Here is a 27,300-nt window from a genome sequence, read left to right on the forward strand (position 1 = left end):
ATGGTCTTATTGGAGCATATGAGATTCTTAAGAGGCATACAAATTAAAAACAGAAAAAGGTTATTTGACCCCTCAAACCCACTCCACTGTTTAATACGGTCGTGGCTGATTGGTTTGTGTTATGAATTCCACATTCCATCTGTCCTGAAATCATTTGATTTCCCTGCCCAACAAGAAGTTATCGACCTTTCCCCTTAAAAATATTCAATAAACACACCTTCATGGATTTCTCTGGCCGAGCTCCAAAGTCACACAATCCTCAAACAAAATCTCCTTATCTGGCCTAAAAGGGTAACTCCATTTTTAAACACTTGTGGAAACTGTTTAACCTTTCCTCAAACAACCTCCTCTGAAACGCCTCCAACGCATTAACATTTTCCCTCAGATACGGAGACCAACGAGACACACTACAGGGAAGTGTGACCCCACCACTTCCCTGTATAACTGAAGCACAAAGTTTTAAAAACAAATCACACACCTGGTCATAGTCCAACAGGTTTATTTGGAAGCACAAGTTTTCGGAGCACCACTCCTTCAACCAATTGAAGAAGGAGCAGAACTCCGAAAGCTAGTGCTTCTAAATAAACCTGTTGGACTATAATCTGGTGTTGAAAAATGTATTGCTGGAAAAGCGCAGAAGGTCAGGCAGCATCCAAGGAGCAGGAGAATCGACGTTTCGGGCATAAGCCCTTCTTCAGGAATGAGGAGGGTGTGCCAAGCAGGCTAAGATAAAATGGTAGGGAGGAGGGACTTGGGGGGGAGGGGCACTGGGAATGCGATAGGTGGAAGGAGGTTAAGGTGAGGGTGACAGGCCAGAGAGGGGGTGGGGGCGGAGAGGTCGGGAAGAAGATTGCAGGTCAGGAAGGCGGTGCTGAGTCAGAGGGTTGGGACTGAGATAAGGTGGTGGGGGGAGAAATGAGAAAGCTGGAGAAATCTGTATTCATCCCTTGTGGTTGGAGGGTTCCTAGGTGGAAGATGAGGCTCTCTTCCTCCTCGTGTTGCCATGGTCTGGCGATGGAGGAGGCCAAGGACATGAATGTTCTTGGCGGAGTGGGAGAGGGAGTTAAAGTGTTCAGCCATGGGGCGGTTGGGTTGGTTGGTCCGGGTGTCCCAGAGGTGTTCTCTGAAACGCTCCGCAAGGAGGTGGCCTGTCTCCCCAATGGAGAGGAGGCCACATCGGGTGCAGCAGATGCAGTAAACGATGTGTGTGGAGGTGCAGGTGAATTTGTAATGGATATGGAAGGATCCCTTGGGGTCTTGGAGGGAAGTGGGGGGGGGTGGCGGGGGGGGAATATATACTTGGTGGGGTCTGTTTGGAGGTGGCGAAAATGACGAGGGATGATACGATGTATCAGGAGGTTGGCGAGGACCAGTAGGGTTCTGTCCTAGTGGCGATTGGAGGGGCGGGGTTCAAGGGCAGAGGAGATGCAGTGGAGAGCATTTTCAACCACGTCTGAGGTGAAATTGCGGTCTTTGAAGAAGGCTATCTGGGTTGTTCGGTATTGGAATTAGTCCTCCTGGGAGCAGATGCGGCGGAGGCGAAGGAATTGGGAATATGGGATGGCGTTTTTACAGGGGGCAGGATGGTAGGATGTGTTGTCTAGGTAGCTGTGGGAGTTGGTCGGTTTATACTAAGTGTCCATGTTGAGTCGGTCGCCCGAGAAAGAAATGAAGAGGTCAAGGAAGGGGAGGGAGGAGTCAGAGACGGTCCAGGTAAATTTGAGGTCGGGGTGGAAGGTGTTAGTAAAACGGATGAACTGTTCAACCTCCTCGTGGGAGCACGAGGTAGCACCGATACAGTCAGTCAGTCATCGATGTTGCGGAGGAAAAGGTAGGGGATGGTGCCAGTGTAGCTGTGGAAGATGGACTGTTCCACATATCCGACAAAGAGGCAGGCATAGCTGGAGCCCATGTGGGTGCCCATGGCTACTCCTTTGGTTTGGAGGAAGTGGGAGGATTGGAAAGAGAAGTTGTTCAGAGTGAGGACCAGTTCAGTCAGTCGAAGGAGGGTATCAGTGGAAGGGTACTGGTTGGGTCGGCGGGAAAGGAAGAAGCGGACGGCTTTGAGGCCTTCGTGATGGGGGATGGAGGTGGATAGGGATTGGATGTCCATGGTGAAGATAAGGTATTGGGGGCCAGGGAAGCAAAAATCATGGAGGAGGTGGAGGGCACGGGTGGTGTCCTGAACGTAGGTGAGGAGTTCTTGGACTAAGGGGGACAGGACAGTGTCGAGGTATGCAGATTTCAGTGGAGCAGGAGCAGGCTGAGACGATGGGTTGACCGGGACAGTCAGGTTTGTGGATTTTGGGCAGGAGGTAGAAACGGGCGGTGCGTGGTTATGGGACTATGAGGTTGGAGGCAGTGGATGGGAGATCACGTGAGGTGATGAGGTTATAGATGGTCTGGGAGATGATGGTTTGGTGGTGGGAGGTGGGGTCATGGTCAAGGAGGCAGTAGGAGGAGGTGTCCATGAGCTGGCATTTAACCTCAGCCTCAAAGCCCTCCACTTCCTTCCTTTCCTGCCACGAAGGCCTCAAAGCCCTCTGCTTCTTCCTTTCCCGCCAAACCAACCAGTGCCCTTCCATTGACACCCTCCTTCGACTGACTGAACTGGTTTTCACTCTGAACAACTTCTCTTTCCAATTCTCCAACTTCCTCCAAATTCACCTGCACCTCCACACACATAATTTACTGCATCCACTGCACCCAATGTGTCCTCCTCTACATTGGGGAGACAGGCTGCCTACTTGCGAATGTTTCAGAGAACACCTCTGGGACACCCGCACCAACCAACCCAACCACCCCTCCCACTCCCCAAGGATATGCAGGTCCTTGGCCTCCTCCATTGCTAGACCATGGCAACACAACACCTGGAGGAAGAGCACCTCATCTTCCACCTAGGAACCCCCCAACCACAAGGGATGAACGCAGATTTCTCCAGCTTCCTCATTTCCCCTTCCCCCCACCATATCTCAGTCCCAACCCTCGGACTCAGCACCACCTTCTTGACCTGCAATCTTCTTCCCGACCTCTCCGCCCCCACCTCCTCTCCAGCCTATCACCCTCACCTTATCCTCCTTCCACCTATCACATTCCCAACGCCCCTCCCCCAAGTCCCTCCTCCCTATCTTTTATCTTAGCCTGCTTGGCACACCTTCCTCATTCCTGAAGAAGGGCTTATGCCCGAAATGTTGATTCTCCTGCTCCTTGGATGCCTGACCTGCTGCGCTTTTCCATCAATACATTTTTCAGCTCTGATCTCTAGCATCTGCAGTCCTCACTTTCTCCTATAATCTGGTGTTGTGCGATTTTTAACTTTGTACACCCCAATCCAATATTGGCACCTCCAAATCATTGCTGAAGCACAACATTCTTACTTGTATATTCAATTCCTCTCATAACAAAGGATAGTATTCCATTAACCTTCAGAATCCGGAGGGTCAGAACCAATCCCATGAGGGATTTTTAAAAACTATGATAAGGGAAATATGTTAAGTAGAAAGCTGTTTCTCACACTATTTTGTCAAGTATTCCGGAAGATGCCACATGCCATTATGTTAGAACACATTTTGGTAATATTTATACTAGATGTTGGTTTGTGAAGTAACTGTGAAGACATAGCATTGGTCCAGTGGAGGCGGACTGGTTTGCAGAAACAGGGCTGTAGGGGCAGTCAGGCAGCCAAAGTGCTAGGGGCTCTGGGAAATTGGTAAAAGTATGACTGAAAGACTCGGCATTCTGCCCGCATTGCTGGACAGGATACAAAGTGATTCTTCTGTTCAGTAAGACAAGTAAGATAATGGAAAAAGAGTGTGCTTGTTCAACAGGTATGTACGAAAAAAATAAATTAACAACATGAGAATTCAACAAAGATATGAAAAAAACAGAGCTATGATGAAGGGTACTAGAAGAATGGAATTGAAGACACTGGCAGTGCCACATTTGTCTGGCTGACTGTTAGATGACAATATGCGATACAACTGTGCCAATGCCTCTCTTGTAAATCATGACTCGTGAATAACTTTGGGTGAATGGCTGTCTTACCTCAGAAGAATCTAAGTGGAAAGGCTTGTACCAAAAGATCTGCCTTATGTTTAAAAAAAACTCACATCAAAAGTTCTAATTGTACAGTAGAACCTCACCGTGCATATTTGTCATGCCCCTTGGCTCCCTATAGCAAGCATTTTCATTCCCTTCTCAAACCTGGAATTGACACTGGGTGAGACATGAATAGAGAAACTAGTAACTCTCCCTATTTTAACCTTGCTTCCTCTTGCTCTATCTTCAGGCTCAAGGGACTAAAATAAACATTAATGGTTCTACTCTCTAAAAGACTTTTCATTTTCCTATTTGGATTTGAGCTTGAATGTGAAACTTAGCAATACTCAGCAGCTTCCTTGCATAGAAGCTTTTGATGAAGCTGCATGAGGAGTTGGTTTCACATTGAAAGAAGAAAGTATGAGGTTTAATTTTCCTGTCAAAAAAAAAATTGGTAACTGTAGACTTGTTACTAAAGATTCTACTGAAATAATTATTGAGGGAATTTAAAACATATTCATAGCATTTCCTTTACTTATGTAGTAGTTGCTTGGACAATAGTTCTCGGTGGCTGTAAAAGATACAAAATTTGGAAGGACAATTTAATTTTTTTTTTAAATCTTCCAGCATACCAGTGGAGAATAAACTCATTCTTAAATTAGCATGAAGTAAACTGATTATTTTCTTTTGGATTTCATTCAACTCACCGGCCTCTCCGAAGTTGCTGCCAGGCTTTTTCTTCTGCTGTATATGAATCATGGAGATGCTTCCGCACAATAGGAATATAGCAAGGAACCACAGCCTTAGCACAGCTTTGGACAAATTCGAACAGCCCTTCTGCTGAGGGTGAATTCAAATCATCAAAAAATATGCCTCCCACTCCTCTCCGCTCCCCACGATGTTTGATGACAAAATAATCATCGCACCTTTATTTGGGAGAATGGAAGGAATATATAAATAAAAATGTTAAAATATATATTAATGTAAATTTCTAAATTTTCCTTAAAAATGTCATAGCATCAATTTAGAGCACAATCTGATGATGTTTACATTAACTCTGAAGAATTTAAGATCTAGCACCAAAATTGAACACATTGTATGAGCTTTATCCTCAAAATATGTTCTCAGGTCAGGCTGATCATTATTTCTGTCCTTGCCCCTCATAGAGCACTAAACATATTTTCACACAGAGACTAAGCTTTGAAGATATCTATTTGCATATAGGTCGTACAGGGATGTTTCCCAAAACTTTTAATGCTGTGATACCATATCAAAGCCTGAACGTTGTGGTAATCTCTCAAAGAACTATGGATGAGTGTGTGTGCGCAAGAGTGGTGAGTGGTGGGTGGTAGTGGTAGTGTCTGTTCCAACTTGGTCAAAGCCCCGCAGTAGCATGGCTGTCTTAAAACTTGGGACCTCAACATTTCAGTTCATCATCCGTCTACTTTGGGAAGCCCAGTTCTACAATTCCTCACATACATCTAAGAAAGGAAAGTATCATGGTGTGAAGCGGACTTAAACATAACATACCTCTTGTTAAAATTATGGTTACATAAAACTTTACAACAGATAAATTTGAAGATCTGAAACCTGAATACAGGTTAAGGCGACTAGTTGTTGTCAGGGGCAAGCACTTAAACTGACAATTATGCTAAAGTTGCATACAATGGCTTTTAAGTTACTAACTGCTAATTCTGCTGTATCTGCACAAGTGACTAACCACTGTCTGCTTCAATGGAGATTAGCAGACAATACACCCTTTAAAACATAGAAATAACTCAACTAGATAAGACATTGCTAGCCATCCTGACTGACTTTCGGGTGCAGGTGCAATGGCTCGGTTAGTGAGATAAAGGTGGCCTAAGTGTTGGAAAATCAAATTGGTTCCCAGGAAATATCATTGGACTGAGTAACTGTCACATAAAGCAATATTGTGTATTGATTGGTAATTGTCTGAATGTACTGTGTGATCATGGCCTGTAACCTTCTTTAAGTATGAAAAATGTCTTTGTTTTAAACCATGTGGGCAGCTCCTCCGAGGAATACAGAAGTACACAACCTGTGTGTTTCCAGACGCTCTTTACCCATCTGTATTAAGAATGAAGTCTTAAAGAACCAGACTGTTTGGTCAATAAACACTCACAATCATGGAACAGAGATACCTCCCACCACACCTTCCCCGACCCCCCCACTCCAGGGGTCCAGATCTTCAAATGGTCTTTCCTATCCACACAGAACAATGCTCCAGTGTCTTCTCACATTACTCATATCATCCTATTCCTTGTCCGCTCATGTACTTATTGAGCTTGCCCCCAACCATTCCACATGGTGATGTGTTCCACTTTGTGTGTAAAATCAATTCTCTTAAAGTATGTTGCATCAATGGGGAATTTAAGTTTATAGCACTGAAGCTATTGTGCCCATGTTTTGGTTGAAAAACTATAGTGTGAAGTTTGTTACAAGTGGATCTAAGTTGCTAAGTTTGTAGATGACACAAGATAGGTGGAGGGGCAGGCAGTGATTAGGAAGAGGAAAGGCTGCAGAAGGACTTGGACAGGCTAGAGAATGGGCAAAGAAGCGGTAGATGGAATACAATGTGGGATGGGATGAGGATATGCACTTTGTTAGGAAGAAAGAGGCACAGACTATTTTCCAAAAAGGGAAAGGCTTCAGAAATCTAACACACAAAACGACTTAGGAATCCTAATTCACGATTATTTTAACATTAATACGCAGATTCAGTTGCAGTTAGGAAGGCAAATGCAATGATAGCATTCATTGCAAGAGGGCTAGAACACAAGAGCACAGATGCCCTGCTTAGGCTGTTTAAGGCACTAGTCAGACTGCATTTGGAATACTGAGAGCAGTTTTGGGCCCTGTTTCTAAAGGAGGATGCACTGGCCCCAGAGGAGATTCACAAGAATGATGCTGGAAATTAATGTTTCGTCATGAGGAACAATTGAAGGCTCTGGGTCTGTTCTAAATGGAGTTCAGAAGGATGAGGAGGAATCCACTGAAACCTATAGAATAGCAAGAGGCCTGGATATAGCGATATGCACAAGATGTCTCCACTAGAGACTAGGACCTGAGGGCAAAACCTCAGAGCGAAGCGTTGACCCTTTAGAACTGAGATAAGTTGGAATTTTGTCAACCGGAACGTGGTAAATCTGCAGAACTTGGCCTCCACAGCCTTCTGCAGCAACAAGTCACTGAGTGTCTTCAAGACAGAGGTAGATAGGTTCTTGATTGCTAAGAGGTCAAGGGTTATGGGAAGAAGACAGGAAAATGGGGTTGAGAAACAGACAGCCATAATCAAATGGTGGTGCATACTCAATGGGCTGAATGGCATAACTCTGCCGATTTCTCTTGTGGTTATATAACCATAATATAAAATACTTCACAACCACAGTCTCTTTAATAAAAATGCCAACCTGTGTATTTCTGCCTGTTTTAGTGCAAGGACAGTCCCATATATTCCCAGCATTGGCTGACCAGATTCTCAACCCACTCTTACTGCTATTCAGCTAAGTCAAAAAATACAAAGATACACAGATGTTTCCAATAGGAAAGCTACTGCAATCTCTCCTAAAATAGTTTGGGACAAAAGTACCAAATCAACAGCAAATTTCACAAAGGCAGTTATTATTGCAATTGTAACAATCAGAGGCAAGTCAAACTAGGGATAGGCTCTTAAACTGCTTTCCATTATCATCTTAGTAGCTTTCTTATACAAAAAAAGGGAAGAAACACTGCTGCAAAAAAAAAAAATGGAAATTGTAGAAAATGGCACACTGGGCAATAGATCTGATTTACTTGCATGGAATTCCCCAGCATTTATTATGTGTTTTCCTGCAGCCATCAGTAATGACAGTAGAATTTGGAGAAAACACAGTAGAGAGCAGAGGCTTGACAGTATGAAACTCTGAGGTACTCTTGTCAACTTTTCCAGTTGGATGACACAATCTTGACTTTGGAGTATACTCCAGGTTTTGAAAACAATGGGATGCACAAAAAAAAAATCATCCAACAGATTTGTCACTGGTTATTGTAAGCCAGGTTTGGACTGAGTGAACACACCCACTCCACAATGACAAGTATTTGACAAAAATGCCGGGAATCACACTATAATTCCTTTGTGTACCCTTGATAAGAACTCCTCAGTCCAAAGTCACTACGATCTGGTTTCACACACAAAGTTCAGGCATAATCTTACAAGTCACAAAAATGATCAGTCATTCAACTGACTCTTATCAGTGTGTCCAGCTGCAACTTCCAGCGAGGTTAGCCAAACCTTTCCCAGTGTGCAATCATAGAAAAACAGCAGCTTTTTTAGGAAACAAAGCAAAAATAATCAGAAAACAGTAGCCTGGATAGACCGATAGAAAGAATGGTCAAGAATGCTCATAGTTTTAAAAATTGTAAATCTAACAGAACTTTCAAACAAGTGCAGTGAAACACAAAGTGGAAAACCTTTTCTTTTCAGCTTTAACAGGGTGACTCAGTTTGAAACATAACATGACCAAGTCAAAGAAAATTTAAATATTTGTCTGAAGATCAAAAAGCTGTCAAACATATACCCTTAAGGCACTTGTACTCTAACCAAATAACTGTAGCGCCTTTTCTTCCCTCCACAATGGGTTTCTATTTTCCTCACGTTTACCTACCAGTTTCTAAGATTTTTTTGACCCTCCCACCCTTAGCACTGGTAGAGATATCCAGTTTGTTGGTATGTGCCATTGGGCAGCATGGTGGCTCAGTGCTTAGCACTGCTGCTACACACAGACCTGTGTTCAACTCCATCCTTAGGCGACTGTGTGGAGTTTGCACATTCGCTCTGTGTTTTTCCTCGGAATGCGCCGGTTTCCTGCCAATGTGCAGGCTCGGTGGATTGGCCATGCTAAATTGCCTATGGTGTCCAGGCTTGGTGGATGAACCATGGGAAATCCAGGGTCATTGGGATAGGTACCGGGGGGGTCTAGTTGGGATGCTCTTCAGAAGGTCGGTGTGAACTTAATGAGCCAAGTGGCCTGCTTCCACACTGTAGGGACTCTATGAACCTCTATTAATTCTATGCCTTTCTGTCTTTTCCACCTTTGTAAAAACTCAAATGACTCTATTTTCAACATTCTTGCTTAATGCAATCCCCCACAGTCACTCCACTATGTTACACCAAATTCTGGTTAACCGCAGAGTACAGGAGTATAGACCATCCCATGAGTAACAAATAAAAAACCTGCAAGGTGCTATAATAGAAATTGCCCATCTATTGTGAAGGACAGCACAATCCAACATGTCCTGTCAATTAAAGAGGAGGAAGAAAATCAGGATCAAAATTAGCATCTGCAGTACCCACTTATGCCTGGAAGAAAATCAGGCTCGAGGCTGATCTCGGAAGTGCATGGATGGATTGTATTCTCTTGCACATGGCCAACTTTATATAGGTTTTGTTAATAATGTATATATACTCACAGCACTTGATAATGTCGCACATTAGTAATTAGACATTTTCAATGGATTTGAATGAGATTCTAAAAAAAATCAATCCTTAAAACAAAATCAATGAAACAGCTTCTGCATTCCATTCAACTCACCATTTTTTAAAAGTTGGATAATAACTTTTATCATGCTTGTCACAGGCCTCCTTGAGGGTCTTGTGAAAATGGACAGCATCGTCCTTATTCAGGTATGTCGGAGTAAGGTCTGTGCCCCCACCAAACCACCATGATTTCTGACCTATTAAACAAGAATGTTTAACTCAACAACAACAACATTTATTTCATATTTACAATACTATTCAATTCACAAGATGACTTTGACGCAGAGGTAATTTTTGTATCACTAAGATAAAAGATCAAAGGTCTGAGTCCCATAATGGATAGCCTCAGAGAATAGAGACTAGAATTTGGTGAATAAATACTGCAGTGACATCAAGTGGGCAGTCACTTCATGACAGAAGATGCAGTATTTCCACCTCCCAGTCCGAAAGGTTAAGGTTAAACCCACACTATGCAGTGCTGGAGAGAGAACACTGCAGCACTGTTGACAATGGGAAGCAGTTGTGACAACCACGCAGCAGTGGAGATAGGGTCATTGAAGAGAGTTAAGATGGAGTTAGATTGATTTCCTTGTCAATTCAGAGTCAAAGATTATAGGCTGTGGACAGGAAAGTAAAGTTGACGCCACAATCCAATCTCATCAAATGGCACAGCAGTCTTGAAGAACCAAACGGCCTACTCTTGTTTCCAATACATATGTTAGTATAAAAAGCTTAGAATTACATGTTAGCTTTTGTTTTGAGGGCAAGGAGGTGGTGGTTATTTTAACCCCATGGTGAGGAATGACGTAGCAGTAAATCAGTCTGCCCGATACACAATGTGTGATTTGAACCATTTTAGAGCGGAACCATACTTTTCCCTGTTCCCAGGTTACATATAATATCATCTGTGCTTTACTGATCTTCACATTCCTAAATGCAACTGTGCCAATGATGCTCAACAATGGGTTTAGAAAAAAATCTCGAGCAATAATTGATGGGAATAATTTACTGCTACCATCCTCTCCATGAAGTTCACTGGGGCAGTCTTTCAGTCAGTCAGAGTAGGGGATGCTCTATAGTTAAACGTACCCATCTCGGAGATCTGTGGTAATGGATATTGGTGTCCTGATGTCCTCATTAAATCCTGCCTCCTACATTTCATGTCTTGCTACTCTTGCCCCAATCTACAGCCATAAATGCAACCCATTAATTCAAAATTGACAGAACCATATCACTGAAGAGGTCATGGGTGTCTCGTTGGCATATATTAATTGCCTCCTCCAGTTATCCTTCAGAACATGGGAGTGAGCTGCCTTCTTGAACTGCTGCAGTCAAACCCACAATAGCCTTTGGGAGGGAATTCCATTATTTTGAGCCAGCAATAGTGAAGGAACATTGATATAGTTCTAAGTCAGGATGTGAGTGACTTGGGAGGGAACTTACAGGTGGTGTGCCCAAGTATCTGCTACCCTAATCCTCCTGGATGGAAGTGGTTGTGGCCCTGGAAGGTGCTGTCAAAGGATCTTTGGTGAATCTCCGCAGTGCATTTTGTAGATCACACACACTGCTGCTACTGAATGTCGGTGCTGGAGGAAATGGGTGCTTGTGAATGTCGTGCCAATCAATGTCCCGGATGGTGTCAAGTTTCTTGCAAGTGAAAAGTCTATCACATTCCTGACTTGAAGCTGGTGGACGGACTCTGGGGAGTCAGGTGGTGAGTAATTTGCCACAGAATTCTTAGCCACTGTATTTATAAAGGGAAGTCCAGTTACGTTTCTGGACAGTGATAACCCCAGTTATAATTTGTAATGAGGGATTCTGTGACCACTGAATGTTGTGAGTGATGGTTAGATAGTATCTTATGGGAGCTGGTCATTGCCTGGGTTTTGTGTAGTGCGAGTGTCACTTGTCACTTATCAGCCCAAGCCTGGATATTGTCCAGATCTTGTTGCACTTGAACATGGACTGCTTTGGCCTTACGATGGTACAAAAAGTGATTGATGAAGCAGCTAAAGATGATTGCGTCTAGGACACTACCCTGAGGAACTCCTGCAGGCATGGCCTGGGGTGGAGATGACTGACTTGCAACAACCACAACCATTTTCCTATATGTCGGGTGTGACTCCCACCAGCGAAGGACCTGCCCCCTAATACTCATTGAATCAAAGTTTTGCTAGGATTCCTTAATGTTACATACAGCAGAACATGGCCTTGATGTCAAGGGCTTGTCACTCTCACCTCACCTCTGGAATCCAGCTCTTTTGTCCATGTGTGAACCAAGGCTACAATAAGGTCAGGAGTGGAGCTATCCTGGTAGAACACAAACTGGGTGTCACTGAGCGTGTGCTGCTTGACAGCACTGTTGATGACACCTTCCATAACTTTACTGATGATCAGACAGGTGACAGTAGACTAATGGGACAGTAAGTCCCTGGTTTGGCTTTAGATTAAATCGGATTTTATTGTCACATGTACCCGTGTTCAAGAGTACTTTGTGTGTACAGGGCATACCTGGATAATTTTCGATATTGTCAGACAGATGCCAGCGTTGTAACTGTACTGGAACAGTTTGGCAAGTTCTGGAGCACATATCTTCAATACTATTGCCAGAATGTAATCAGGGCCCATAGCTTTTGCATTATCCAGTGACTCCAATCATTTCCTGATTCTTTGTGGAATGAATTGGATTAACTGAACATCTGTGATGCCGAGGGCCACTGAAGGAAGCCCGGATTAATCATCCACTCAGCACTTCTGACTGAAGATTGCTGCGAATGCTTCTGCCCTCTCTTTTGCGCTGATGTGCTGGGCTCTTCTATCATTGGGGATAATCACAGAATCTCCTCCTCCAGTGAGGTGATTAAATGTTAAAACCATTCATGACTGGATGTGGCAGGACATAAAAGATAAGTTAACAGTGAATATATAAAATATTTTAAAATGGACACTTACCATCTGCTTCTTCAATTTCAAAGTATCTGTAGTTGAAATGGATGGTTGGAATGTGGGGATTCTTGGGATGGATCACAGAACTCACTCCCATGGCACAAAAAGGCAGTTTCCCTGCATCCAAAATAACACAACACACTCAAATGACAGGGCTACATTCATATCGTTTCTTTAAGGGTTGCTTCATAGCCTGCAGCAAAGTTAAGGCTAGGAGTCTAAGGAGGCCTGTGACCAGTGGAGTGCCACAAGGTTCAGTGCTGGGTCCACTACTTTTTGTCATTTATATAAATGATTTGGATGGGAGCGTAAGAGGTATAGTTACTAAGTTTGCAGAAGACACCAAAATTGGAGGTGTGGTGGACAGCAAAGAAGGTTACCTCAGATTACAACGGGATCTTGATCAGATGGGCCAATGGGCTGAGGAGTGGCAGGTGGAGTTTCATTCAAATAAATGTGAGGCGCTGCATTTTGGGAAAGCAAATCTCAGCAGGACTTATACACTTAATGGAAAGGTCCTAGGCAGTGTTGCTGAACAAAGAGACCTTGGAGTGCAGGTTCCAAGGTACCCTTGAAAGTAGAGTCGCAGGTAGATAGGATAGTGAAGAAGCAGTTTGGTATGCTTTCATTTATTGGTCAGAGGACTGAGTACAGGAGTTGGGGGGGGTCATGTTGCGGCTGTACAAGACATTGGTTAGACCACTGTTGGAATATTGTGTGCAATCCTGGTCTCCTTCCTATTGGAAGGATACTGTGAAACTTTAAAAGGATTCAGAAAAGATTTACAAGGATGTTGCCAGGGTTGGAGGATTTGAGCTATAGAGAAAGGTTAGATAGGTTGGGGCTGTTTTGCCTGGAGCATCACAGACTGAGGGAGTGACCTTATAGAAGTTTATAAAAATCATGAGGGGCATGGATAGGAATAGCTAGACAAACTCTTTTCCCTGGGGTAGGAGAGTCCAGAACTAGAGGGCATAGGTTCAGGGTGAGAGAGGAAAGATATAGAGACCTAAGGGGCAAGTTTTTCATGCAGAGGGTGGTATGTGTTTGGAATGAGCTGCCAGAGGAAGTGGTAGAAGCTAGTACAATTGCAACATTTAAAAGCATCTGGATGGGTATATGAATAGGAAGGGTTTGGAGGGATATGGGCCGGGTGTTGGCAAGTGGGACTAGATTAGATCGTAAAATCTGGTTGGCATGGACGGGTTGGACCACAGGGTCTGTTTCCATGCTGTATATCACTATGACTAAGGTATCCTTTCTAGTACAGAACCCTCTCAACTAGAGGCAGATGTGGGAACTGCAGAATTAATCTTGTTTAAACTGTAGAATAGTTTGCACAGTGCAAACCAGCAGTAATTTGGAAATACTGCACATGCTCAAATTTATTTTTATGGAATTGTTTGAAAGTTGTCAGTGTGACAGAGCATGCACAAGCCAGTGATAGAAAAATCCCACTGACAATCTGCACAGCTAACATAAGTGATCATGGTCAGAAAAAGTGGCAGCATTTGGCAACTGACGTAACAGGTTAACAGCATCCTTCAATGTAGTTTCTTCCTCCTCAGATACCAAGCCATTCCTATTATTGTTCTGGCATTGAAATAGGGTCTGCTAACAAACTCAGCACCTCAATTTACACATATTAGCTTTAAAAAACACCAAGGGTAAGGAGGGTAAACACAAGGAATGGGTGCACGCAAGAGAGCGCAATTATAAATGAGAAGGTGGTTGTGTTGGGGAAGATGGCAACAAGCACCACCAAATAAGATTCATCCCAAAAGGTTAAGTACATCTCTATGACTCTATTACCTAGATGAAGTGAGTCTTGAAATTCTTTGGGCTAATACTGACTGAGTTTGGTGTCAAACAGGAAATACTAATTCAGTCTTGGTTCAGCCTTCCTACTTGCGCCTTGTGACTGAAAGGTGAATGCAAGGCATATAGAAACATTGAACATTACAGCGCAGTACAGGCCCTTCGGCCCTCGATGTTGCGCCGACCTGTCATATTAATCTGAAGCCCATCCCACCTACACTATTCCATGTACGTCCATATGCCTGTCCAATGACGACTTAAACTTAGCGAATCTACTACCGTTGCAGGCAAGGCATTCCATACCCTTACTACTCTCTCAGTAAAGAAACTACCTCTACATCTGTCTTATACCTATCTCCCCTCACTTTTAAAGTGTGTCCCCTTGTGTTTGCCATTCCCATACTTGGAAAAAGGGTGGGCAGGGAGAGCCTATCTAACCCTCTGATTATCTTGTATGTCTTTATTAAGTCACCTCCATAAGACCATAAGATATAGGAATGGAAGTAGGGCCATTCGGCCCATCGAGTTCACTCCGCCATTCAATCATGGCTGATGGGCATTTCAACTCCACTTATCAGCGTTCTCCCCGTAGCCCTTAATTCCTCGAGACAACAAGAATCTATCAATCTCGGCCTTGAAGACATTTAGCGTCCCCGGCCTCCATTGCACTCCATGGCAATGAATTCCACAGGCCCACCACCCTCTGGCTGAAGAAATGTCTCCGCATTTCTGTTCTGAATTGACCCCCTCTAATTCTAAGGCTGTGTCCACGGGTCCTAGTCTCCTCGCCTAATGGAAACAATTTCCTAGCGTCCACCCTTTCCAAGCCATGTATTATCTTGTACGTCTCTATTAAGTCTCCCCTTAATCTTCTAAACTCCAGTGAATATAATCCCAGGATTCTCAGCCGTACCTCATATGTTAGACCTGCCATTCCAGGGATCATCCATGTGAATCTCCGCTGGATACGTTCCAGTGCCAGTATGTCCTTAACCAGCTTCTCGCTAACAAGAACAGCCTCAAGGCCCTCAGCCTTTCCTCATAAGACATTCTTTCCATACCAGGCAACATCCTAGTAAATCTCCTCTGCACCCTTTCCAAAGCTTCCACATTCTTCTTATAATGCAGTGACCAGAACTGTACTCAATACTCCAAGTGTGGCCACACCAGCAGCATAACCTCCTGGCTCCAGAACTCAATCCCCCTATTAATAAAGGCCCAAACACTGTATGCCTTCTGAACAACCCTGTCAATCTATTAAATTCTATTAAAGCTCGAAGTTCGAACTGATGAGAACTTGAGGAAATATAGTGATTAGCTGCTCTAAAGCACTTTGCACATTGCCACATTGATTCAACTCCAATTTCACTAAGATTCATGTGTTCCACTTGGCTGCAGAACATGAATTTAAGAACGTAAATGTTTAGGACCAAACTCGCAGTCTGGGGTCTAAAGTCCAAATTCACATACGAACAATGTATAAATCAGTAAGTGGATAAAAATTTTAAATTCTTATGTGGAAATCCTGTCTAAGGCCATCTGCAGGACAAAGCTTCGGGAACAATGATATTGCTTAGATGATACTCTTGAGGATCCACGGGCTCATCCGTCGTGGGTTTTTGGACATGCATTATGGTTGGTTTTATTCACACAGCCAAAAACAAATCAGTCCATTAAAATGGTCAAATCTGAATTGAAACCAACAATTATTGGGTGTCTGTTTACAAAGAAAACAGAAACTGATTAATGCCACATCACTCAAAATGCTCTTAAAAATCTTAAAATCCAAGGTAATGAAACAGAATGTAATTTATTCAATTCACGTGAAAGGAGCAGTTTGATAATTTGCTTTTATTCAAGACTATTTACACTTTGTGGCTGGGAGGAGGAGACTGAATTCTACTTTTGTGATGTTTTTCAGCTTTTCCAATTGTTGTAGGTTGACATACAAGGGAAAATTAGAAACCAAAAAATGTGTTGCTGGAAAAGCGCAGCATGTCAGGCAGCATCAAAGGAGAAGGAGAATCGACGTTTCGGGCATAAGCCCTTCTTCCCACCCCGTGGCTGAACACTTTAACTCCCCCTCCCACTCCGCCAAGGACATGCAGGTCCTTGGCCTCCTCCAGTGCCAGACCCTGGCAACATGATGCCTGGAGGAAGAGCGACTCATCTTCCGCTTAGGAACCGTCCAACCACAAGGGATGAATGCAGATTTCTCCAGCTTCCTCATTTCCCCTCCCCCCACCTTGTCTCAGTCCCAACCCTCGAACTCAGCATCGCCTTCTTCCCACCCCCTCTCCGACCTATCACCCTCACTTAACCTCCTTCCATCTATCGCATTCCCGATGCCCCTCCCCCAAGTCCCTCCTCCCTACCTTTTATCTTAGCCTGCTTGGCACACCCTCCTCATTCATGAAGAAGGGCTTATGCCCGAAATGTCGACTCTCCTGTTCCTTTGATGCTGCCTTACCTGCTGCGCTTTTCCAGCAACACATTTTTAAGCTCTGATCCCCAGCATCTGCAGACCTCACTTTCTCAAAATTAGAAGCCAACAAAAAGCTTGTATTTCAGAGTGCAGGAGACAGAGAGAGACAGAGAGAGACAGAGAGAGACAGAGAGAGACAGAGAGAGACAGAGAGAGACAGAGAGAGACAGAGAGAGACAGAGAGAGACAGAGAGAGACAGAGAGAGACAGAGAGAGACAGAGAGAGACACCAGTTTGAAAGGACAGAAAGAAAGAAAAGTTTCTATAATATGAGAAAGGCAAATGCTGGGAATTATAAACCAACAGATTTCAAATCAAAAATTCCTCCTTACCACCTTTAGTTTTCAACGACTTTCCTCTGCTTCGCATCTGCTTAGCAGCTTCCTCCGAAAGGTTGCCAAATACAACAGAAACATTCACCCCGGCTTTCTCAAACACTTTGCTATCTTGAAGTACGCAGCTTATCCCACCGCCACCTGGAATAATAAGTGTGTAACTCAAATGTCAATCAAACCAGACCAGCGTTGCCCATTAGAGAGCAAAATACTTGCACAGAAGGTCTTAGTCAAGCACACCTGACACAGGTGTGTGCAAAACTATTCAATTTTTGTCTTCCTTTAAATGAACCGTAGGGGGAATAAAGAAAAGGTGCAGATCTGCTCTAATTCCAATCCACTGTAACTTGTTAAGAATTCATTAACGATTTTAAACTAAAGAAATATAAAATAAAGAGGAGAAAGTTCTATTACAACTATACAGAGCCCTCATTGGATCTCAGTTGGAGTACTGTGTATGTTGGGGGAAAGGGATTCAATGGCATTGGTACAGAGAAAAGATGTTAACATTTCAGGTGTAGGCTCTGTTGTCTAACAAGGAGTCGACATCTAAATTGTTCACTCTTCTGTTTTCTCTCCACAGCTGAGTGACCTGCTGAGTTCTTTTGTTTCTCAAAATATATTTTCATAACTATAGGCCATTGCCTCTAGTATCATCCTGGTGAATCTACTCAGTGTTTATTTCTGATAATAGGTCGTCAAAAACAAGGAATATTCCAATTTCAGACTGAGATATATTATAAATTCAACAAAGCCTTCATGATCTTTTATAACGTTTTTAAAGATTCAAAACTAAATATATTGCTTTATTTATCCATCCTAGCACATTTAATGATTTGCATATCTGTAGCTCTTTCCCAACTTATTTAAAATGCAAAATGTTTTTTCCATGTTGAACTACACTTGCTGTCTATAGGCATCTTATTTATTTTAGCTGGTACTGTTAACTTTCACAATTTGGTACAATCTCCAAACAGGTGTCATCAGAAAATGTTAATGCAAATTCTAAACCCAGACTTATTAGATGCATACAGATTGCTGGTGGAACATCACTCAACATAACTAATTTACCATTCTGGGAAACTTCCTTACATACTGACCTTTACATTTAACCCTCCAAACAACTCATTAGCCTTGTATCCAATTTCCCCTTAGTTCCATGATCCGTCAAGTTTATCACAAATCTCTTTCAGGTACCTTATCAAACACTTTTTGCAACTTATTACAATATCCATTACATCTAGTTTTGCTGCTGTAGAGAATTCTACTTGACTGGTTAAAATAAAGCTGCCTTTGGAAAATCTATGCTGACTGCACTCGTTAGCTGATGGTTCTCCAACTGCTTAAGAATTCAACCCGATATAAAAAACTAGAAAGTAGAACACACCCTGAATTGTTACATGCTCGTACTGGCAAAATTGATTAGATGAGGTCAACTAATTTAAAAGGAATTGCAAAAAAAAACCAGGCTCCAAATGAACATAATCTCACCCCATCAACATGAATTACAAGTTTTTTCCTTAAGTGTTTACCTAGAGTCCCCTTAAATATACAGTATCCATGATATTCTCCTGAACTACTCACTGTGACAATGAGTTCTATATATCCTAACACTCTGGGATTTCAAAAGAAATATATAGGTCTTTAACCAATAAATGTATTAGTCATTACCTTGCATTTATGAGCCCTTATTTTGGTTAATACCAGCTCCATCACTCACCACCTTTGAAACCTCTATCTTTTCATAATCATGAAAATTTCTATCACATTATATTTCTCTTCTGAAAATAGCCCCAAACACTTGGATCTTTCCCTACAAGTCTGCATTCTCGGGGATAAGATCACCAGTGTGAAACTTTCTTACATCTTTCCCAGTGCCTCTGCATCAATTTTAAAGGACTCGCTTGTTTTTTCCAATTCCACTCCACTATAAATTAAGTCCAATACTGTGTTACTGTGTTAGCTTTTTTAAAAAAAATAGCCTGATTAACATGTGAACTACTCAGATCTCTCTGCACATCCGCTCCTGCTCCTATAGAATCCTCTTTACAAAAGATCTCCGGTTTCCAAGACAGCCTATCAAAATGTCTCGTTACTGATGAAGGGCTTTTGCCCGAAACGTCGACCCTCCTGATCCTCGGAAGCTGCCTGATCTGCTGTGCTTTTCCAGCACTACTCTAACCTCCAGCATCTGCAATCCTCAAAAAACAGACCACCACGCACTTTGCTATACTAAAAAATATTTACCAACTGCCCATACTTTTCTCCAAGTTTATTAATTAGACGTGGTGTTTTGTTACAATCAATCTCAGTATTGCCTACATTTTCTAATTTGGTATTTGAACATTTTGATCTGGTAATTCTGATTTCCTATTCAAAATTATTTATGCCACGATGAATAACAGTAATCTCGCAACTTACCTTTGTGGACAGCCATCTTCCACTTTCTCACGGGCAAAGTAACTATATCACCAACTCTCTGCTCTCTGTTTTGTAGCCAGCGTGCTATGTATTCTGTTATCTGCCTTCCCCAATTCCAAATGTCCCAAAGTACAAACAGAAAATGCTGGAAATGCTCAGCAGATCTGGCATTATCTGTGTCGACTGAAGCAGTGAGCCATGAACTTTCATCTGAATTAAAGTTACAAATGTTATTGTTTTTATGGAAGCAAATGTGGAGAGAGTAAGGGAAAAAGGAAAGTTGACAGTAGGTTAGAAAGCGAAGACAATACATTACAAAAAAAAGTGTTGATGGGAACAGCCAAAAAAGGACAAGTTAAGAAGTCCAAGGTGGATGGCAAACCTTGTCCACTCCAGTCCCACATCCGCACCTCCAAGAGATAGGTTGAGAAATAGTTGTGAATGATAGAGAAATTAATACTGCTGTTTGAAACAATACAAGAAAAATGAGATTAAGGCCAAAACATGCAAACAAAAGGAAACAAAATGGTGGAGCAGGGAAAACAATCTGAACTTGTTCAACTTAATGTTAGTTCAAAAGGTTGCCAACTATTTAATCAAAAGACAAGTTGCTGTTCCTCAAATTTGCTTTGAGCTTCACTGGAACACTGCAGGAAGCCAAAGTCAGCAAGATCAGCTTCAGAGCAATGTGCAACATTAAGATGGCCAGTCACCCAGAGTGCCAAATGTTCCAATCTTAGTCACAAGCCTATGACTTGTCATTTCAAAACCCTTTCCAAAATAAGAATACATTGCATCTACTGCATTCCTTAATACACCCTGTTACTTCCTCAAAAGAATGCAATAAATTCAGTTAAGCCAGAACTTCCCATTTTGAAATCTTTGCTAACTACTCTTCATAATGTTTTCCACTTTTAGACTTATTTTCTATTACTTCCTGGAGTATCACACAACACCAGGTTATAGTCCAACAGATTTAATTGGAAGCACTGGCTTTCGGAGCGATGCTCCTTCATCAGGTGGTTGTGGACCAGATCACATATCACTCCTGTTGGACTACAACCTGGTGTTGTGTGATTTTTAAGACTTTGTACACGCCAGTTCTACACCGGCATCTCCAAATCATTCCTGGAATATGAAATTTCATTTCCTTCCTACCACCAACAGTCTAAATGGATTCATTCCTACTATCTCCCACTTTAAATATAAGAATCCTGTCAGCTGTCTACCAATCCTCCTAGACTTCCCTTTTGATACATAATGTGTGTAATCTTTATAATAATGACCCTGTTCTATCTTGCTACCCATTTTTTAAAAAAGTCTATACACATGCACAATTCCCTCGAGGGATTCTATCCTCTCCAAATCGGATTAGTTTATCAAAAGAGAAAATGCTGGAAAATCTCAGCAGATCTGGCAGCATCTGTAAGGAGAGAAAAGAGCTGATGTTTCGAGTCTAACTGACCCTTTGTCAAAGTTAAAAAAAGGGAGGAATAGGGAGGTTTTTATACTAGACTGAGAGAAGGTGAGTCATGGCTCCAGAAGCAATAAAGAGATGATAATGACAGTGCATAGAGAGATTATAGGGAGATTAGGAGCTGTGAATGACCAAAGCTGAAGCCAGTGCTATGTGACAAAATATGTGGGGGATGTGGGAATTGGGTGAAGCAGAGGGAAAATGGAAAACAGGGGAGAAGGGTAGCAAAGGGGGAAGAGGAGAGGAAAAAGGTGGTGAAAGAGTGGGGAGCGAGAGAAAGAGAAACAAGAAATAAGAGGTACAGAACACTGAAAAAAAATTTAAAAGGATAAATAAAATAAATTAAATAAAATTATCTGAAGTTGTTGAATTCAATGTTGAGACCGTCAGGCTGTAACGTGCCTAATCGGAAGACGAGATGCTGTTCCTCCAGTTTGCGTTGAGCTTCACTGGAACATTGCAGCAGGCCAAGGACAGACATGTGGGCAAGGACAGACATGTGGGCATGGGAGCAGGATTGTGTGCTGAAGTGGCAAGCCACAGGAAGGTCCAGGACCTGATTGCGTACAGACTGAAGGTGCTGACCATACATTGGACAGCAAAGCAGTTTATTCCACCCCATTCACACCATTACGACAGTTTCACTGACAGTTGGTATTTCCCAATAACATCTGCCTCTCCAGAAGCATGTGCATTTGCACGTAGACATACATTCAGAAATGTTTACCTTCCTTACGGTGCCATCGGTCGACTTTGAAGGTCTGACCACCGTCAACTTCAGCCAAGGCTTTGCAAACATCAGCCTGAACATCCATGATCAGTAACTCCATCTTAGTCCTCATGTTCTCCTTATTTTCCAGCAACTGGTCGATGTTGGTCACCGGATCCGACATGAAGTGTTTGCATTTCTGCAACATTTCCTCCCGCGCCAGCTGGTCCCGCTCGGTCCCTCCGCGCCAGCGTTCCGCTGCCATCACGGCCCGCTGACGGCTGAGCCCAAAGCCGACGGCGGTGACCCCGACCAGCACGGCGCCACCGACCAGCAGCCCCGTGCAAACACCGTCCCCCAGGCCGATCTTCCGAACGCCGTGCCGGCTGAGCCATCGCACGCCGCAGAGGCGCCGGCTGACGGCGGTTCCGCCGGCTCGCTGGTGCGCTGCGACGGGGGCGAGGGCGGACCTGGCGCAGATTCCGCAGCGAGCCAGCGCGATCAGCTGGGACATGGTTACAATGCGGGGCGCGCGCTCCGCTGGACGACACAACGTTCCAATCCCAGATACTCTTTTATGAATGGCCCCGCGCTGCCTTCCAAATGTTACACTAGGATGGGATGACAAGCTCGCGAGCCGGCTTCCGAATGTTACACCGCAAGGGAACTCCCTGTTACTAGCGCTCCTGCCTATGAGCTAGGACACCCAAGTTAATGTCCCACCAGCTCCACAGATGGTGCGCAATGACATCTCTAAATAGGTCGTTTTAAGAAAATATCTATACCAGAAGGGCGGGGCGCCCCAAGTCGTAAATTACACCGGAGAGGCGGAGCGATTAGCACATAACCCAACTGTCTGCTGGGATTTGTAGTTTTTAGTGGGACTTGTTTTGATATTTACATAAAGGATCTTTACCCTACAAAAAAAATTAAAAACCTTCCTCCTAAAATGTCCTTAGTTCCTACAGGAAAATTCTCTGCACCTTACAAACTGACCACACTTTCTCCATGGTGCACTTCCGGGTTGACTGCAACTTTGGTGACGTTCCGGGGCTTTCCACCTTCTACGGTCAATCTGGACAGTTCTCAAGCCTCTCTTGAAATTTGGCCAGCGGAGATGTGGTCACATGCAGCCCACGCCGAGCACAGGAAACGGATCAGATGTGTCTATCCAAGTCAGAACATCATCCATGATTGGACTCAAAATGCTAACTGTGTTTCTCTCTCGCCTATGCTGCCAGACTTTCCGCTTTAGTTTCAGATAATCAGGATGCACAGTATTTTGCTTTTGTCCTTTTACTGAACTTCTGCCAAGTGATTCATTCATGTATCATTCCCATTCACGTGTAACTGTTGAATGAATTGTTGACTTCCACAAAGAATATAACTGCGCCACCTTAAGGAAATGTGAAGCCAACTTGCACGTTCTCCTACCTTCCTTGGACCACAGTACCAGCCCTGAACATAAAACTATCATTTCCCAAACTCTCATCAACTTAATCTCCTCTGGAGATTTTACTCCAATTGCCCCTCATTGAATTTATTCCACATTGCCTTTTCTGCTCCCTTTCCAAGAACAACAAATAGGAATAGCCACATCCACTATTCCAACCTGTTGTTGCTCTACATAACTTACTGCTTTCTCTTCTAACTTTATCTTTTCTTGTCTTTTCCAGTCTCTTCCAATCACTGATAAGTGATTATTTGGATGCCGGCTGCAATGTTAAGTGTTAAAAAATCCATATCTTCTTTATTATTGGATGTCTAGTCCGTGTACACCTCCAGTCTCACCAGGATGGGCAAGTGGGTGTTATGCCTCTTCCTTGAACAGAGATCTGATCAATGCTAGGATCAACACCTTGTCTACCTGGCAAATTTTTTTTTCTTATATTGGAAAACTTTTCTGTTCAATTTCTCCAAGTAAAATCTTTTGCTATTGGAAGTCATATGAGTCCTAACAATACTTGCCTTTGGATATAGTTTTGCTCACTGAGCTGGAAGGTTCAATTTCAGATGTTTCATCACTATACTAGGTAACATCATCAGTGAGCCTCTGGATGAAGCTCTGGTGGTTTGGCCCACTTTCTATTTATGCGTTTAGGGTTCCTTGAGTTAGCAATGTCATTTCCTGTGGTGACACCATTTCCTATGATGATGTGATTTCTGGTTCTTTTTCTCAGGAAGTGTTAAATGGGATCCACATCAATGTGTTTGTTGACTGAGTTCCCGTTAGAATGCCATGCTTGTAGGAATTCTCATGCATATTTCTGTTTGGCTTGTTCTGGGATGGATGTGTTCTCCAGTCGAAGTGTTGTCCTTTCTCATCTGTATGTAAGGATAATAGTGAGAGTGGGTCATGTCTTTTTGTGACTAGTTGATTTCGTGTATCCTGGTGGCTAGTTTTCTGCCTGTTTGTCCAATGTAGTGTTTGTTCCAGTTCTTCCCAGATATTTTGTAAATTATATTCGTTTTGCTTGTTGTCTGTATAGGGTCTTTAAGTTCATTAGTTGCTGTTTTAGTGTGTTGGTGGGTTTGTGGGCAACCATGATGCCAAGTGGTCTCAGTAGTCTGGCAGTCATTTCCGATTATGCTATCTAGTATGGCGACGAAACGTCTGAAAACGAACCTTCCAGCTCAGCGAACAAATCTACACCTAGAACCTCAACCTGAGCTACAAATCATCTCAAACACTAGCTAACACCTATGGGTGCAATCTGCTAAAACAGGCCTGAAAATGGGAAGCCAATGCCATCTGACAGAGCGCCACCTGAGAACAGCTGTACTTCCTGCACAAATGCCTAAGGAAATAGGTACTACCTGAATGTCTTAAATTCAAACCTCTCCTTAACACCCACTAGCCAAAAGAATAGCAGAACAAAACAGCCACAGAATACTGAGAGAAATGATTAATGATGCCCACAACAGACTCTGTATATACAACTGGGAAATTTCGTGTCAAAAGTCTCTACTCAGTAATGCAACAGATCATGAAATAACAGAAGCTGTACAACAAGCCCATAAACATTAGACAGTGACAAACACAGAAAATGAAAAGAATTATCATGCAAAAAAAACTAGACAAACTTACACGAAATAACAACACAGACAACACAGAGGTAGGGATAAAAATCTTATCTGATCGACCCTTAACAGACACTGAAAAAGCCGTCTTAGCAAGAAGATGGAATGACAACTTCCAGGATGTGAACAAGAAAGATTTATTAGCAGCATTAGAAACAACACTGAAAGACCACCAACTCACAGAAGAAATCCAGCAAACCATCAGACAGACAGGCCATCAACATTAAGCAGGAAAAGGGAAGGAAACACAATCCACAAGAATGAATTGCACTAGAAAGATTTTAAAAAATTGTTATCTTACCTGCAGACAGAGGACGCTTGACAGTCATTTTAAATCAAAGATACTACAGTGAGAAAACGAATGCACTACTTGCAGATACTAACGCTTACCAATAAGTGGCAATAGACCCAACCCCACAACTAGTGAATTGCATCACAGCCCTACTCAATAAACTTCAGAAATCTGGAGAAATAAATAAGATCGATTCCAAAAAATGGAACCAGTTGGATCCAACACACCACACTTCTACAGATTACCCAAAATTCACAAACCAGGAGTCCCCCCTCAGACCCATGGTCTTGCTACCTGGAACACCAAATTACAGATTTGCCAAGGAGCTACACTAAAGACTAAAATACTCAGTAGAAGACTCACACCACTCCATCCACTCCACCCAAGAATTCCTGAAGACCAATGATACCAAGATATAATGAAATAATGGTCTCCTTTGACATAATAGCCCTGTTCACATCCAACAATATCAACTTGGCAAGGAAACACTGACTACACTATTAGAAGAACCAAATGCACATACACCAAACACCAAACTTCACCAACAAGGGCAGTATCATCAAGCTAGAGGATCTATGGCTTGCCACCCACTTCACCTTCAACAACAAACCTATAAACAAACCAACGGAACATCCATGGGGTCTCTGATATCAGGGTTCTTAGAAGCGGCAGTAATGCAGAGACTCGAACAAACAGCTCTGCCAACCATCCAACCCAAACTTTGGGTCCACTACGTGGCTGACATCTTTGCCATCACCAAATGAAACAAATTAATGGAAACCTTAAAGATCATCAATAATACCCTTACTGGCATAAAATTCACTAAAGATGAGGCAAACAACAACAAACTGTCATTCCTAGATGGCGCAGTAGAGCGAACTGCCAATGGGGAAATTCAAACCACTGTCTACAGGACAACAACACATATTGACCAAATACTGAACTACAGAAGCAATCATCCCAACATCCACAAATGAAGCTGCATTAGAACATTATTTCATTGAGCAACCAAACACTACAGCACAGAGGAACTACAAAGACCAGAGGAAACTCACCTATACAGTGTATTCAAAAGGAACGGGTACCCAATGAACACAGTCCGCTGATTTCTCAGCAACAAATCCAGACAAGCAGACAAAACACATCCAGAAACCCTAGCCACTCTCCACTACATCAAAGACTTATTGGAAATGACTTCCAGACAACTCAGAACTCTTGACATCATGGTAGCCCACAAACCCATCAAAAGCAGCAGCTAATGAAGTTGAAAGACCCTAAACAGATAACAAACAAAACTAATGTCATTTACAAAATACCTTGCAAGAACTGTAAGAAACACTATATTGAACAAACAGGTGGAAAACTAGCCACCAGGATAAATGAGCATCAACTAGTCACAAAAAGACATGACCCACTCTCACTAGTATCCTTACATACAGATGAGGAAGGACAACACTTCGGCTGGACAACACATCCATCCTAGAACAAGCCAAACAGAAACATGTATGAGAATTCCGAGAAGCATGGCATTCCAACTGGAACTCTACCATCAAACACATTGACTTGGATCCCATTTACCACTCCGTGGGAAAAAGAACCAGAAATGACATTGTGACAGGAAATGACATCAGCACAGGAAATGATATAACCAATACAAGGAAACCTAAACACATAAATAGAAAGCAGGCCATACCACCAGTGTGTCATCCGGAGGCTCACTGATGATGTTACCTAGAATGGTGACAAAACGTCTGAAAACAAACCTTCCAGCTCAGTGAGCAAACTTACATCCAGACCCTCAACCTGAGCTACACATGTTCTCAAAACTTGCTATACCTGCCTTTCATGGAGTCTGTAAAACAATCTTCATTCCAGCCCTGCTCAGATCCAATATCTAAAACTAAATTGCAGCAAATCCAAACTGGAACATTTCAACAAATATAATTCAAGTTTCCTTTGTCACCTTCACATGTTTTAATGGTTTGGTTGTGTATTCTTAATCAATATTCATAATGATTTGTACACGGCACTTCATTCATCTTCGTTCTATCATTATATTAAATAAATAAACCTGGGATCTCACATTGATATGAGGGTAATAAATTGTGGTTGTGGTATTTTTGCATCATGAAATTGAATAAATGGAAATGATTGTTTACAGA

At 42.8% G+C, this 27,300-nt stretch overlaps 1 protein-coding gene across 2 annotated transcripts in view; it reads right to left on the reverse strand.

Annotated features, from left to right (window-relative positions):
- Positions 1–22,577, reverse strand: part of cpox (coproporphyrinogen oxidase) — a 28,841-nt gene extending 6,264 nt beyond the window's left edge. Inside the window, exons 1-5 of one of the 2 annotated variants that reach the window (XM_060833727.1) lie at positions 21,784–22,577; positions 17,159–17,299; positions 12,527–12,637; positions 9,630–9,771; positions 4,746–4,964 (exon numbers count right to left, since the gene is read on the reverse strand). In XM_060833727.1, the coding sequence (XP_060689710.1) occupies positions 4,746–4,964; positions 9,630–9,771; positions 12,527–12,637; positions 17,159–17,299; positions 21,784–22,279 (1,109 nt within the window). In that variant the 5' untranslated portion in view covers positions 22,280–22,577. Of the gene's footprint in view, positions 1–4,745; positions 4,965–9,629; positions 9,772–12,526; positions 12,638–17,155; positions 17,300–21,783 lie in introns of both variants that reach the window. The other variant, XM_060833726.1, reaches the window with a different exon arrangement.
- Between the last annotated feature and the right edge of the window lie 4,723 nt (positions 22,578–27,300).

The sequence above is a fragment of the Hemiscyllium ocellatum genome, chromosome 12 (genome assembly GCF_020745735.1).
Source record: "Hemiscyllium ocellatum isolate sHemOce1 chromosome 12, sHemOce1.pat.X.cur, whole genome shotgun sequence".
Lineage (NCBI taxonomy): Eukaryota > Metazoa > Chordata > Chondrichthyes > Orectolobiformes > Hemiscylliidae > Hemiscyllium > Hemiscyllium ocellatum.